The following is a 13,226-nucleotide window of genomic DNA, read 5'->3' on the forward strand; positions in this document are numbered from 1 at the left end:
CCTTTCATCTTCACAGAAAGTCAGCGTTTGCTAACCGTTCCCACAGCAAAGAGCGGCAGGCAACCGCAAATGATGAGCCAATAACTGCCAAAAGTTTGTTGTCGAGTGGAGAGCATAGTCCGTGATAAAAGAAAATCGATGGTAGCAATTCGTGACAAGCCGTCTATTTAATGTTGCCCAATCGCTGTGTGCCGGCAAAGATCTTGGTATCCAGAGTGGTAGCTTTATCGCCGATCCTCTGCAATCTCGCATTCTGGCTGTCCACTTCTTGTCCCATAGCCTTTCCGAGCTGATTGAGCCTGGAACTGAGCATACCGATCTCGTCCAGATTCTGGTCGAGTTCATCCTCTAATTCGTCATCGGACTCTGTGGCTTCAAACTGGTACCTTCCACGTTGCGCGACCTTGTTTCGCTGAGCGGCTTCTTCGGCCTTCTTGCCGGAGCCGAAGCGGTCCTGACCGAAACGACCAAAGCTAGCCTTGCCAGTTCCTGGTCCGTTCATGCTGGCGTCGAGTCTCGACTGGGCATCCGTCACGTCACGACGGACGGCTTCGCGCTCTTCCCTCTCGTCAATGTGACGAGCGATGATGCGTGCCTCTTCCGCATCGCGCTTGGCCTTCTTGTTGAACTGCATATTGGGACGGAAGATGGACCGGTTGAGTGCTACGATCTCTTTGGCGTTGTCCTCGGCTCGTGACGCGTGTGCTTTGGCGAGATCGAGCGAGCGCTCGGTGTTGCCGATCTTTTCCGATTGATCCGACAGCTTGAACATGGTGTTGGTTGCCGTCTCTTCCGCCTCGCGCGCGATGCGCAGTGCATTGCGCGTCGACGAGATCGACTCTTGCTTGGTAAAGCGCATCTGCTGCTTGATCGCCTCCACCTCGTCATCCTCTTGATCTCGCTGCTCTTCCCGTTGCTCTACCCCGTCATACCCCGTATTGGCTGTCGATCCAACGCCTACACCAGAGCCTCGACCGTACTCAGCTTCCAAATCTCCCTCAGCTCCAACACCGCCTCTTTGGTTTTGCACGTTCCGCGACAGATTCCCCGACTTACTGCCGCCTCCACCCGCATACTGATCGTAGCCCGAACCGAAACCAGCGCTCGGTGCTCGCGCATTGGCAAAACGCTCTTGGTAGCCAGTGGTTCCACCAGGAGTACCGCCGTAATGCTGCTGCCCGTATCCGCCAGCTCCATAGCCAGCATTACCGCGATCAAAGCCGCCACCTCCACCGCCACCAGCAGCGCCGTGTCTGCCAGCAACGTTAGATTGCGGAGCTGGCGCCGAGTCGACCGCTGGAATCTTGCTGCTGTTTTTCTTTCCGAATAGGCCCATCTTGATCACTTGACAGAGCGAGAGCGAATGTGATGCGTGTCTATGAGATAGCTGAAGGACAAAGAAAGCTTCACGCTTGCATTGCGTCTATAGGGTCCCCCCATGCAACGTACAGCGCATGCGCTTGGCGTGTGCACAGCCAGCTCACTCGTGACTCTTCAAAAACCACGAATCACGGGGCGGTGTCGAAGCAACGTAACACTATTTAAAAAATCTCGTGTCTTGCTACACACTCACGACTCGCCACTCCCGTGCCTCTCATCATTCACGATTCACGATTCAGGCTTGTGATTCGTGATTGAAGTCGCTCCACTTCAGTATCTGTGGCTGCGTCACAGGCAACTTGAACTCAATGGCTCGACATGGCATTCCAACCAAATCGAATAGGCCAAAGTGTCCCTCGGTCAAGCGCAACCGATGACGATAAGGAACGTGGTTGCATTCGAAGAGGCGCGGGTATCATGCACATAAACGCTAACTGAACGACGACGATGTGAAACGAGACGAGAGAAAAGTAACGATACGAATGCAAAGAGCGTGACAGGGCTAGACAGATATCTACGACCAACAGATAGCAGATTAGGGTGGAAATTAGTGACTCGTAAATCACGACCTGCCATCTGGCTTGACGATACTCTTGGCGATTTTTTCCAAGTAATAAAGATGTGGGCGTGGCCGGTCGATCTCGTCCATAGTGATTGCGTGATCCGATGCGTGAGAACGGGTTCGACTGCGCAAGCGAGATCCGGCATTGTGGATCAAGAACGCATCCACTTCGACGGCATGTCGTTTCTCAGCTTGAACGCAGGCATCCCACAACTCGCGATCGATGCCTGAGCTCGGAGCAAAAGCGCCCCTCGCCAGTGCTCGGCGGATAGCCTGAATATTCTTGCGGTCGATGCTGCGTTCGTTGGCGTCGCGATCAGGAGCAGGTGAACTTGAGCGATCCCTCTCACCGAGACGCGACCGTGGATTCGAGGAACGACCGAAAGCTTCCGTTGACTTGGTCCTGCGAGCACGCACCGTGTTATCGCCATCGACAGCAGACCTCATTGCCCAAGAGGCATCGTGCGAGTCGTCACCGTCCTCAAACGGCTCGTCGAATCCCGCAAAGACGTCTTCCTCCTCATCACCAGACTTGTGGACCCATCGCATTTGGACAGGATCGAAGAGCATGTCGCCAACCACGCGAGCACCAGAAGCAATCTTGCTCAAGAGCGTACTGCTCTCCGGCGACAGAGGCGAAGAGTAGCCGGCAGCGTGCGTCAGTGCAGAGCTGGTGGAGCTACCCGTCAGCTGCGAGATGAGAGCGGGGCGAGTGCTGCTCTGGATGACCTGGTCAAAGTCCCTAAGAACGCCTTCGTTGCCCTCCCAGCGGAGCGCCTGGGCATTCCATCGCATTCCTTTCACCAGTCTGGGTGCGGGCAGAGTGCCTGCGCCAAGAGATCGGATTAGAGCTGGTTTGCTCCGCTTTCCGCGTTGAACACCGCGCTTAGACTGATTCCCGTGCGGTGGCACAGGCGGGGCAGATGCAGGCGTTGCAGCGACGCGATTCTTGCTGAGCTTATCTGAAGAGGCAGCTGGACGAAAACTTTGGACGATGGAAACCGTCGCATTGGGCAGATCATCGATACCATCGAGCTCGGCACCGTTGCCGTAGGTGACAGAGCGCTTGAGGAGGCGTGCGACTGGTTGACTCTCGCCCGAGGAGCTGCGACGCTCAAGATTCGATCTAGCTTTCGAGCGTGTATTGACCGAGATGCGTGTTACCGGCTGATAAATGTGCCGAGAGCCGAATGAGACGGGAGTGCTGGGTCGAGCGGGGGCGCTAATGTCCCTCTGTAGGCGGGCCAATTGGTCCGCCGCTTCGGCGGCCCTGGCACGCGATGCGGCCGTCGAGTCGGTGAGTCTAGAGCTGCCCTTTCTCCTCAAGCGCGAAGCTGAAGATGCGGTGCTGTTGCCACTGTTGTGGCGCTGACGCATGGCCGGAGCAGATATGGTGGCAGGGGGTGGATCAACTGAACAAGGCATGTTAACGGGCGGAGAAGTCCTCATGGATGGCAGCGACCTTTTACGTGTAAGTTGACTACCACGATTTTGCAATCGATTGGACGAAGAGGGGGTTGCATTGGAAGCAGCGGCACCGGACATGTGCGCTTGAAGGTCACTTGCTGATCTTTTGAATCGGAGACGATCGCGACTAGCCCCGCGGATGTCAGAGCTAGTTGTAAAAGGCTGGACTGGAAGGATGTCTTCGTGTTGGGAAGCAGTACGTGCAGGATGTCGGCGATCGTCGCACGGGATTGATAAGATCTCAACGCCTAACCGTGACGTTGAGCGAGCTTTGTATAGTTTTGAGGTGACATTGCGAGCTGCGATACGGCTGGTGGAGAGATCAAAGTCATCGTCGATAATAAGACCGGCTGCGATCGCAGCATCAGAGTCTGCAGTTTGAGAGTGATCCGGTTCTAAGTTGCCATGTTGGCCGGAGCGCTTCAGATCGAGCAGTGCCTCGGCCTCTGCTTGAATGTCGGAAGGTGTAAGAGTGGATGCACTTGAAGGCTTTGCAAAGATGCTGCCTTCGAGGTCGAGACCATCAAGCATGTCTTCATGCTCGTCATCTGCATCGCTTTCGCCCGAAAGGCTCTTGGCCGAGGGGGGGTGTTCTGGATTGGAAGGTGGATGCAGCGATGAGGATGAGGTGTGCGTGGTGCTGGTGAGAGGAGCAGCGCTGAAAGCTGATTCATCATCCCAAGTGTCTCTGCTGACTTGGCTGAGCGAGGTGTTGGAGCGGGCCCGGGACAGCGACGAACAGAGGCTGAGGTTGTTCATGTCGGGCTCCAGGTCAAAGTCCATCTTGACATTGGCGTCGGTCTCTGAGAGGGGTAATTCGAGATCGGACCGATTGCGCCCAGAGCTTTGCGAAGAGACAGTGGATCTGCGAAGAGAGCCGCTTTTGCTGTGCGGGCTGTCTGGATCTGTGAGGTCGGTGGAAAGACCCATCATGCTACGAGAGCTTGTACTGGCCGACGTGCTGAGACTGGCGGTGGAGCATGCAGGAGGGCCTTGTGCTTTGAAGACATCATCAAAGTGAGAGAGGCGCTCGAGATCCAGAGCTGGAGGCCTCAGTTGCTCGTCGAGACTGTCGTGGGCTGCGAAAACATGCGCGGAGGATGCCGAGGCGGAAGCTTTGCCCGCTTCAAGCATGAGCTTCAATGCTGAGCTAGCAGCAGTAGATAGCTTGATGGTGTCGGCTTGTTCATCCGAACCATCTTCGAGATCATCTTCGGGAAAGTCTTGATCCCAATTTGGCTCCGCATACAGCTCGGTGTGTGAGACATCGCGAACATCCTGTAAGGACGTGTGATCAGTACGCAGCTCGGTGTTATCCAAGTCAAAGTCGCTGTCTGACCAGTCTTCGACTTGTGACATGGCGATAAAAGAGTGTGGCCTAGAGCAGCACCAATGTTGCGTGGTCCTTGGTACGATGACAAAGGTGGCTCTAAGCCCACATTATTAGCGAGGTGAGGGATGACCTGCGTGATGGTGCTGTTGCTGTTGCTGTTGCTGAAATGTCAAAACGAGTGTGCGCAAAAAGTGACGTAAGAGAGAATATAAAAAAAAGATGCCAGAAAGCGTGCGCTAGCAAAGATCAAGAGTGTGATGAGGATGGTGGGAGATCAATGGACGGAAGACGATGATGCCGCGAGCAAAGGCACCGATGTCTCATGTAGACAGTTGAGGCCAACGTTGTGCTAAACTCGCAGTAACTTGACGCTAAATCGTGAATCCTCCCCTCGCGCTCTCACCTCTTCACCTTGTAGCCCTTCTATTTGTGATTTGTGATTCGTGATTCTTGGTTGTTTCAGCGCACAGCTGCCAGAAAGCGAACTCCAGAGACGCCACCCACGACTCACGGACTTTGGTATTTGCACGGCCGCTTTCTGGTGTGGCTTTGTGCTTGGACACGCGTCAGGTCTAAACGTGATAACTTAAAATCAAGATGAAAGCTTTGAGAATCACGAATATTCAGAGCATGAAGATCAACACTCTCACGATTCATGACTCGTGACTCTGACTTTGTATTTGATTTCGCGCTCCTTCTCACTCAACATTTCCTTATCGGACAGCCGCCGAAACGAGGGTTCAAGTAGAGCTATCCGCTATGCCCGTGTGAAGTTGACAGCTCTCATTGAAGCACGTTTCAATCATCTCCTCCATCGAGAACAAAGGCCTTGATCGGCATCTCCTCCTCGTCGCATCGTCGCCGACGATCGAGTTGGGCGACCGATTCTAAAAATGGCTTCAATAGGATCGAGTCGGCCTCAGCTCAAGTCCAAGTTTAGCGAATCCTACACAGCTCTGCTGCAAGGTAAGCAGCCATGGCTTGAAAGCAACGGCTTTCCCGTGTCAGCTTCTTCGTCTTCATTCGACGCCCAGGCCGCCGCTCGACCAGCTGCCTCACGCTCGAAGTCGGCAGGCAAATCCAACTCTGGTCCACGTACGCGCTACTTTGCCGATCTACTTTGCCTTCCAGTAGAGACCCGCTTTGTCGCTCAGCAGCTTGAAGCAATCCCTCCAGAGACCCTACTCGATGATGATCCGCACGCCAGAGGCGCTCACATCGCCGACAACATCGGGTCTCTCTGGAGGGAAGCCATTCGTGTATGGCGCGAGAGCGAAGAAGACGAGGTGCGCAGAAGAAATGCTGTCGATACCCTGGTAGCGTTATCCTTTCCTATCCTCAACAAGCGCTTTGCCAACTACTCGTTTGACATCATCACCATCTTTGCTGGTGGCATGGACGACGCCGATGAGACGTTTACTCTGCTTGTCGACTCAATCGATGACACTCTACGCGGCGGAGACCTGGCCAGGGTACGTATTCCATCTTCAGCTCGCGACGAAGACGACGAGCGAGAGCACGATCTAGCTCGAGCAAAGGCAAGAGAGTGGATCGACTCAGAGGTACAGCATCGCGCGCTACAACTCGGACTCTTGTGGCTCTCCTGTGTGGCGCAGACATCGCTCGCGGCCTACTTTCTCCGTCGCGACCTCTTTGTCACCGCTTCCACGTTTATTTCAACGCCAGTTGGCTCTCGATTTGCCTTCGAGGGTGCAGTGTTTCTAGGCCTTCTCGCCACCATTGGTCAAGGTGCAGCCGGTGGAGTGTCGCCCAACGTCAGCACCTCGAATCCGTACGCACGTCGCTTTCGTGATTGGGTGGACGAAGACTGCATGGCTAAGATCCTGGTCGCAGCTTCCACTGCCATGGATCAGAACATCGAGCTATATCGACAAGTCGTCGACGACTCACCTCCGACTTTGACAGGCAGTATCGCCGGACTCGCTAGCTTGCGATGGGTGTCAAGCCTTGCTGAGCTCGTCTCTTCGCCCACGAGTCCTACGTTTGCCGCTGCTCCCGGCCGTCGTCCCTCAACAGCATCCACAATGATCGGTGACTTTACACATCTGCCTTCGCCCAGCTGTGTCATCCTGTTGCCGCTCTTTCTGCTCTCAAGATCCAACCAGGCATTCACTTCGCTCATTCTCGACGTCGCCGACTCGCAACCCGTTCAGAACGAAACACAAGCGCGAGCGCGCGGTGAGTCGTTCTGCCACCTGGCTTCGCTTTCATCCTACCTTGCTACCCATGCTTCCGTCTCGTCTCGCTCTGCATCGTATTCTCGCATCGCTCTACTCTCTCTCCTCGTCTTTCTCTACGATCCACGTGGCAGCCGTAACATGCTTGCCGAGTCTGAGCACTTGACTGATACGCTCAGACGCATTCGCCTCTGTCGTCAACGCGAGCCTGCACTTGCACTGCCACGCACCAAGCGCACTCGACTCGTCACCGCAGTACTCGACACCGCCACCTGCTCATTGCGCTACAACCTCAGCAAGCGCATTGATGTTGCTTCTTACCTCATCAGTCTGAAACTCGTCCAGCGCGTCGTGATCCTGTGCTCTGATGAGCGCATCCAGCTCGAGTACGACTGGCAAGATTGTTGGAGCGCAATGCTGGCGCTTGCGACGTTTCTCGCCTCGCGATACTCTGAGATTCGTTCGAGCAAAGATCTTTCGGAACTGATCAAAGCGTTGATCACAAGTTTGAGCACGATCTTACTTCGATCGGATCATTTCCTGGCGTCAACAAACGAGATCCACCAGTTTATCTACGAGATTGTACGCTGCTCCATGTCGCTACGGAAGAACGTACTGCTTCTCGATCCATCCCTGAAGGGTACGAGCTCCGCATCGTCGAGTGATTCAAACCTCAACGGCAGTGCTTCGATACCAATCTCTCCCAAATTGCACAGCCAAGTGCCAGCATGGAAGAATCTCGAGCGGGTCATTCAAGCTGTCGAATCCAAAATCGCCGAATGGGTCGAGCAAAAACCCAGTTCGAGAAAGAACAAAACGCCTGACATCAACACGATTATCAAGCTCATCGCCAGCATCGATCGCGAACACCTGCTTGCAGGTGCAACCACCGAAGACACACATCCCAACAGCAGCAGCAACGGTAGAGCTGCTGTCGCTTTGGGCGGAGCCGCACACCACGAACTCGAATGGCTCGATCGCATCCAGGACCAGTGTCTGCCCGAATTCGTTCGACATGTTTGCTCGGATATCTTGCGCATCCTACCCATCTATTAGTCGCACCTATTCACACAGAGTCCGAGGGTGTTTGTGGTCCAACTTTTCGCAAACCACTGCAGAGATCGCTTGAATCGAGTGCATTGACAATGAAAGGGAATCGCCAAGATGCAGGATAAAAACAGGCGCAAGTCCGTGTAATCATTGAAACTTTTGGATGACAACAGCGTTGAGGAGACCAGCCTGTTCGAGAGTCTGCGACTCGTCAGTGAGCGGCTTGGGCGGGAAAGATGAGTTGAGCACATAGCTTCGAGTCGACATTCCCGGGTTCGCACTGTAGCGAAGCATAGAACAAGGTGGTTAGCGCACAGCAATTGGCAAAGATCCAAAGGCAGACTGCTTACACTTACGCATTGATGTAGCTTCTCAAGTCAGCGATTGTGTGCTGCGTGTTGAAACGAGCGGTCATCCTCTGACCATCGCCCAATCGCACCTGTAGCTGCGTGGTCGGCTTGTCGGTGTCCACCTTGAAATCGCCCGTGGAAGCCGTGGCGGCACTTGCCGAGGATGAAGCCGCAGCAGCGGTAGGCTGCGACCTGGATGACGAAGCGGATGACGAAGCGAATGAAGCAGGAGCGGGCGACCCGAGTCGATTGCCCGAGCCGGCGAAAGGCTTCATTGGCGGAGGTTTGTACTCTTCGTCGGTGCGTCGGTGGACGTGAACGTGCACTTGCTGGCCAAAACGGATGTTGAGGAGGTCCAAGGGAGCGTGTCCCGAGTTAATTGCCGCAAGCGTCTGAGCATGTGCGGGATCGTCGTAGCGCATCAGCTCACCGTCTTCTACCGAGAACCCATCCTTCCAGAAGGTGAGATTTCGAATTGCCACCTCCCCATCTTCCTCCTCGTCGTTCGCTTCGTTGGCGCCAGCACCACCCAACCTGCTACCGAATCCACCGGGCATCGAAGGAGTCGAAAGGGACGATGATTCGGCTTCTGCAGCGTCGTTGATGGTCCTGCCGCGGCCCGTGAATGCGAAGGAGGCCGAAGACGGAGGTTTGCTTCCCGAAGCTTTGGCCCTACCCGCAGCAAGTTCCTCGGGATGGCGCTTGCCCTCTTCGGCAGCACGTTTCAGGATCTCTTGCACCAGATCTCCCCCTGGCTGATTCCTGCGACGCCGTGCTTCGGGATTCTCGACGCTGAGCGCGCTCCTCTCACCACCGGCGTAGTAATTCATCTCATCATCGTCTCCTTCATCGTCGTCGCCATCGTCACTAGAAGCCCTCTTTCCACTGGCTGGACTACTGTTCAAAGTCTGTAAATCACGGAAGGTCGCGATACCGCCACTGGCCCTCGAACGAGAAGATTGGCTCGATGCCAAGGAGGTGGATCCGAAGCCAGAGAGACTGGAGGGGTCTACGGGCTGACCTGACAGCGTACGTGGCCCCGTATAGTTTTGCTCAACGCTAGGAGAAGAGCTCGCTTCTGCGGTGTCTTCCACTCCTGCTCCAGCTTCCGACTGTGAAGGTTCCGATTCGTAGAAGCTCGACATGGCGGTCTGCAGGTCGCCGCCCGAGGCTTCGAGAAAGAAGCGGGCGCGGTCGGCCGAAGCGCCAGTGATCGCTGCAAATTGCTGAATGCTCTCGTCCATCTCGGATACAAGGTATTTCTCTAGAACAGCGAAAGTAGTAGAAAGGAGGAAAGGAGGAAAGGAGGAAAGGCGGTAGAAGAAGGAGCCGAAGGTGAAGCTGAGAACGACACGTAATCGTGAATCGTGAATCGTGAATGGCCAACAAGTGGAGGAACTGCGCTGCAAAACGTGCTGCTTCCAGCGCGCATGGGCCGGCAGTTGAACACAAAGATCTGGGTTGGCGAAGAAAAGAGGCGATCACACAAAACGATTTTCGGACTAAATTTGACTCGGACGAGAAGAGGTTTTGGAACGTCTTGAGACGAGGCGAATGCGAAGAGTCGCAGCACAGAGCAGAGGAGATTCGCGATTGGAAATGCGCTCTCAATCAAACGGTCCCGAATAACCACACTCACGACTCGTGAATCTTACTTTCAAGATAACTTATTGCAACATCATCGTGATTTCACTCTTCAACCTCTCTATCCGCATTATCTTCCGAGAAGTCCAACAGCACAGGGGCTTAGACAGTAGCAGTAGTACGTTTGCGCGCGCATCTGCTACAGCCTCAGGATCCTATCACCACGAGACGAATCGTAGCGGTTGAGGTTTCACTTCATCATTACCGACATGGCGTCGAAAAGCAACGAACAAGTTGTCACCGAGACCTTCTCGGAACGATCTCCCTTTGCTGATGGTATGACAGCAGCCGGTGCTAGTGCCGGTGCCGGTCTTTTCGTCAGCGCTATCCAGAACAGTGTTCAGAGTCACAACAAGGGTGCTCTCGGTGTCTTTACTCGTACAGGAAGCACCATTGCTCTTTTCAGTAAGTATCTCCACCTACTTCGACGAGGGACGGACCTGTGCAGGGAAGAGGCACATGCATATTGCGGCTGTGCTCGTTGTACATGGTTGACGCGACTGCAGTCCCTTCTTAGCTATAATGTTCCACTGACTAACGCTGTTCTTTACCTTGTTACTTTGCATCGTTAACGACCCTGTTCTCTCTCAGCTGCAATGGGAGGCATCTTCTCGTACACCGACTCGACGGTCGCCAATTTTAGACAGAAGGATGATGCTGTCAACGGAGCGATCGGTGGTTGCGCTGCCGGTTTTGTGCTCGGTGCTGCCGCTCGCTCCGTTCCTATGATGTTTGGTGGTTGCGCTTCTCTCGCTGCATTGATCGGTACTTTTGATGCGGCAGGTAAGTCGCTCCAGGGCACCTACGCGCGCGCATCGCCATATGACTTTTCACATGATCACGACGCAGCTCCGGGCGCGCAAGGTTGGAGGGAAGCTCGAGATGCCCGTCGTCAGAACTTCTTCAAGGTAAGTAGCAGCAGAGCACGGATCGAACAAATTCAGCGACATCTGACTCACCCATCCTCCCTTGGCAAACACTCCTGCATTCTGGCAACAAACAGCAAAAGAAGGACGACGTCGAGTCTGATGCATAGATACGCTGAATGCTTCGCTCAATCCATTTATCTCTATCATTTCCCAACATTTTTCAGATTACCAACCTGTATCAAAACGTCCATACCCGACACAGGCAACAACAGAGCAGGCGGGTGAGACTCGAATGAGCGTTGTACATTGCAGAAATCTGAAGCGCCTTGGATGGTCTACGACAACGAGGCGCCGACAAAGTCGGAAGTCAGAACGCCCTTTTCGGTTCTGAGCAGACGAGGTTTCTTGTCTGCCTCCGGATCCACTGCGTCGGGGAGAGCACCGACCCAAGCGCACTGCTTGTCCTCGGTCGTAGTGTATCCTGGCTGAATGGTTTCAAAGATCTTCTTCTTGGGGTTGAGCACAGCTTCAGGCTCTCGACCCTCGAAACCCTCGACCCAAACCTTGTCGCCTGGCTGGCTTCCCTCGGGGGGGTAAACAGGCTCGACACCTCCGTCCTTGCCATCCTTGTGTGTGGCGCAAAGAAGCATACCGTACGACTTGATACCGCGCATCGATGCGGGCTTGAGGTTGCAGACGCCGATGACCATACGGTTCTGCATCTTTTCGATGGGGACAAAGTTGACCAGACCGCTGAGGATGGTGCGCGGTCCGTCGGCTTCGCCAAAGTCGACCTTCTCGAGATAGAGCGCGTCGGCATCTGGGTGCCTCTCGATCGAGACGATCTTGCCTACTCGAAGATCAACTTGAGAAGGGAGAGGTCCAGTGGTGTCAGCGGCAGCGGCAGCCGCGCCGCCCTTTTTGCCTCCACCACCTCCAGCTCCAGCCTTGGCCTCCTTAGGTGCCTTTTCCTTCTTCTCCTTCTTCTCCTTCACGGGCTGCTGCTCTGAGACCTCCTTCTTGGAGAAGCCTGCAGTAGCAGCAACAGCCTCCTTGCTGGCTTTCTTGGCCTTCTTGAGGTCTTCGGGCTTGGCACGCTCGATGGTGGGCATGCCCTCGTAGGTCGGCTCAAAGGAGGCAAAGCCAAGTTGAGCGGCGTTGGCGGCTTTGGCCACAGACGACAAATTGGAAAGGTGCGAGATGTAGCGAGCGACCGAGGGGTTTTTATGCTGTTCGGCTGGCTCGAGCTTTGAAACAGCAGGGTAGATGCAAGCAAAAAGCGCAAGGTCGGCCACGGTTGGCTCGTTAGAAGCGACGTAGGTGACACTGTCAAGCTGCTCATTGAGCGACTTGAGACCCTCGGCAGAGACAAGCTGCTTTTCATCGGACTTGTCGAGTTTCTCGAGCCATTCTGTCGTAGCCGACTTGGCCTTATCGTCAGCACCAAAGATCTGGGCTGATTTGCCCGTGAGATCGGCAAGTTTGTTGGCAAGGTCCGTCAACGGCAAAGCTGCGTCACCCTGTAGTTGCTGGATGGCACTCTGTGGTGGTGCCGGGACATATGAGGAAGGTGGTGTCGGGAGTTGCATGGATAGAGGCGCAAGTACATGCGTCCATCGAGTGGCACAGTGGTTAGGTCGATAAGAGGGCCAGGACGCCAGAGCGAGGGGGATCTGTTGGATCAGTCATTTGAGCAAGCTGGACGAAAAGCGTAAAAAGTCGGCCAGAGCAGACACGATTCAGATACTTACAGCATTGTTTGCATACTGCGCATAAGTAGCGGTGATGAGCTGTCTCGCTCTCTGTCCAGACATGATGATAGATTGGTGGTGGTGTGGAGAAGAAAGCACCAAGGAATTCATGATTTGAGCGTTGGTATCACAGTCACTAATTCACGAATTCACGATTTCAGGAAGAAGTCGTGAGTTGGTGGGTTTTAAACAAAGAAACTCGGAGAATGGTATAGGTCTAACATCTCACTCAGCTGACCCTGGAACATCGTGCATCGTGCATGGAACCGTGAACGTCGTGTGTGGGACATCGCCCGTCACGCGTGGCGCGTGGCCAAGAAGTGTGACTGTAAGGTTCTGGTCTGCTCACAGCCTGCAGTTCATCGCGAAGTGGGTCAAGGGGTCCAAGCAAAGCCACGAGCTGGTGGATCATTCACGATTCACGATTATTCATGTTCACGATTATTCGTGCTTCAACCCAGTTTGACAGGCAGAAGGAAGCTTCAAAGCTTGCTTCTTTTGAAAATCAGCTCATCACGCATGCGTGCTGGGACAAGTGAGATTCACAATGCGTAGTGTGTACAGGACAGATACTCTGCAGACCACGAATGATGATGTTGGTGTTGAGCTGATCTGCTAGGAA

At 54.4% G+C, this 13,226-nt stretch overlaps 6 protein-coding genes across 6 annotated transcripts; 2 read left to right on the top strand and 4 right to left on the bottom strand.

Moving 5' to 3' along the window:
* Positions 1–163: 163 nt before the first annotated feature.
* Positions 164–1,336, bottom strand: UMAG_02889 (uncharacterized protein; the record flags this gene model as incomplete). The annotated part of the gene is made up of 1 exon (XM_011391015.1): positions 164–1,336. The coding sequence occupies one exon, from the start codon at positions 1,334–1,336 to the stop codon at positions 164–166; it is 1,173 nt and encodes a 390-aa protein (XP_011389317.1).
* Positions 1,337–1,942: 606 nt separating this feature from the next.
* On the bottom strand, positions 1,943–4,768 carry UMAG_02890 (uncharacterized protein; the record flags this gene model as incomplete). The annotated part of the gene is made up of 1 exon (XM_011391016.1): positions 1,943–4,768. One exon carries the CDS (start codon positions 4,766–4,768, stop codon positions 1,943–1,945), a length of 2,826 nt encoding a protein of 941 aa, XP_011389318.1.
* Positions 4,769–5,635: 867 nt separating this feature from the next.
* On the top strand, positions 5,636–7,996 carry UMAG_02891 (uncharacterized protein; the record flags this gene model as incomplete). Its single annotated transcript, XM_011391017.1, has 1 exon — positions 5,636–7,996. One exon carries the CDS (start codon positions 5,636–5,638, stop codon positions 7,994–7,996), a length of 2,361 nt encoding a protein of 786 aa, XP_011389319.1.
* A 141-nt stretch (positions 7,997–8,137) lies between these two features.
* On the bottom strand, positions 8,138–9,584 carry UMAG_11494 (protein phosphatase regulator SHP1; the record flags this gene model as incomplete). The annotated part of the gene is made up of 2 exons (XM_011391248.1): positions 8,138–8,270; positions 8,347–9,584. 2 exons carry the CDS (start codon positions 9,582–9,584, stop codon positions 8,138–8,140), a joined length of 1,371 nt encoding a protein of 456 aa, XP_011389550.1.
* Positions 9,585–10,193: 609 nt separating this feature from the next.
* UMAG_11495 (uncharacterized protein) lies at positions 10,194–11,020 on the top strand (the record flags this gene model as incomplete). Its single annotated transcript, XM_011391249.1, has 3 exons — positions 10,194–10,389; positions 10,576–10,892; positions 10,988–11,020. 3 exons carry the CDS (start codon positions 10,194–10,196, stop codon positions 11,018–11,020), a joined length of 546 nt encoding a protein of 181 aa, XP_011389551.1.
* A 168-nt stretch (positions 11,021–11,188) lies between these two features.
* UMAG_11496 (uncharacterized protein) lies at positions 11,189–12,667 on the bottom strand (the record flags this gene model as incomplete). Its single annotated transcript, XM_011391250.1, has 2 exons — positions 11,189–12,394; positions 12,605–12,667. 2 exons carry the CDS (start codon positions 12,665–12,667, stop codon positions 11,189–11,191), a joined length of 1,269 nt encoding a protein of 422 aa, XP_011389552.1.
* Positions 12,668–13,226: the final 559 nt, after the last annotated feature.

Source organism: Mycosarcoma maydis, chromosome 7 (assembly GCF_000328475.2).
Source record: "Mycosarcoma maydis chromosome 7, whole genome shotgun sequence".
NCBI lineage: Eukaryota > Fungi > Basidiomycota > Ustilaginomycetes > Ustilaginales > Mycosarcoma > Mycosarcoma maydis.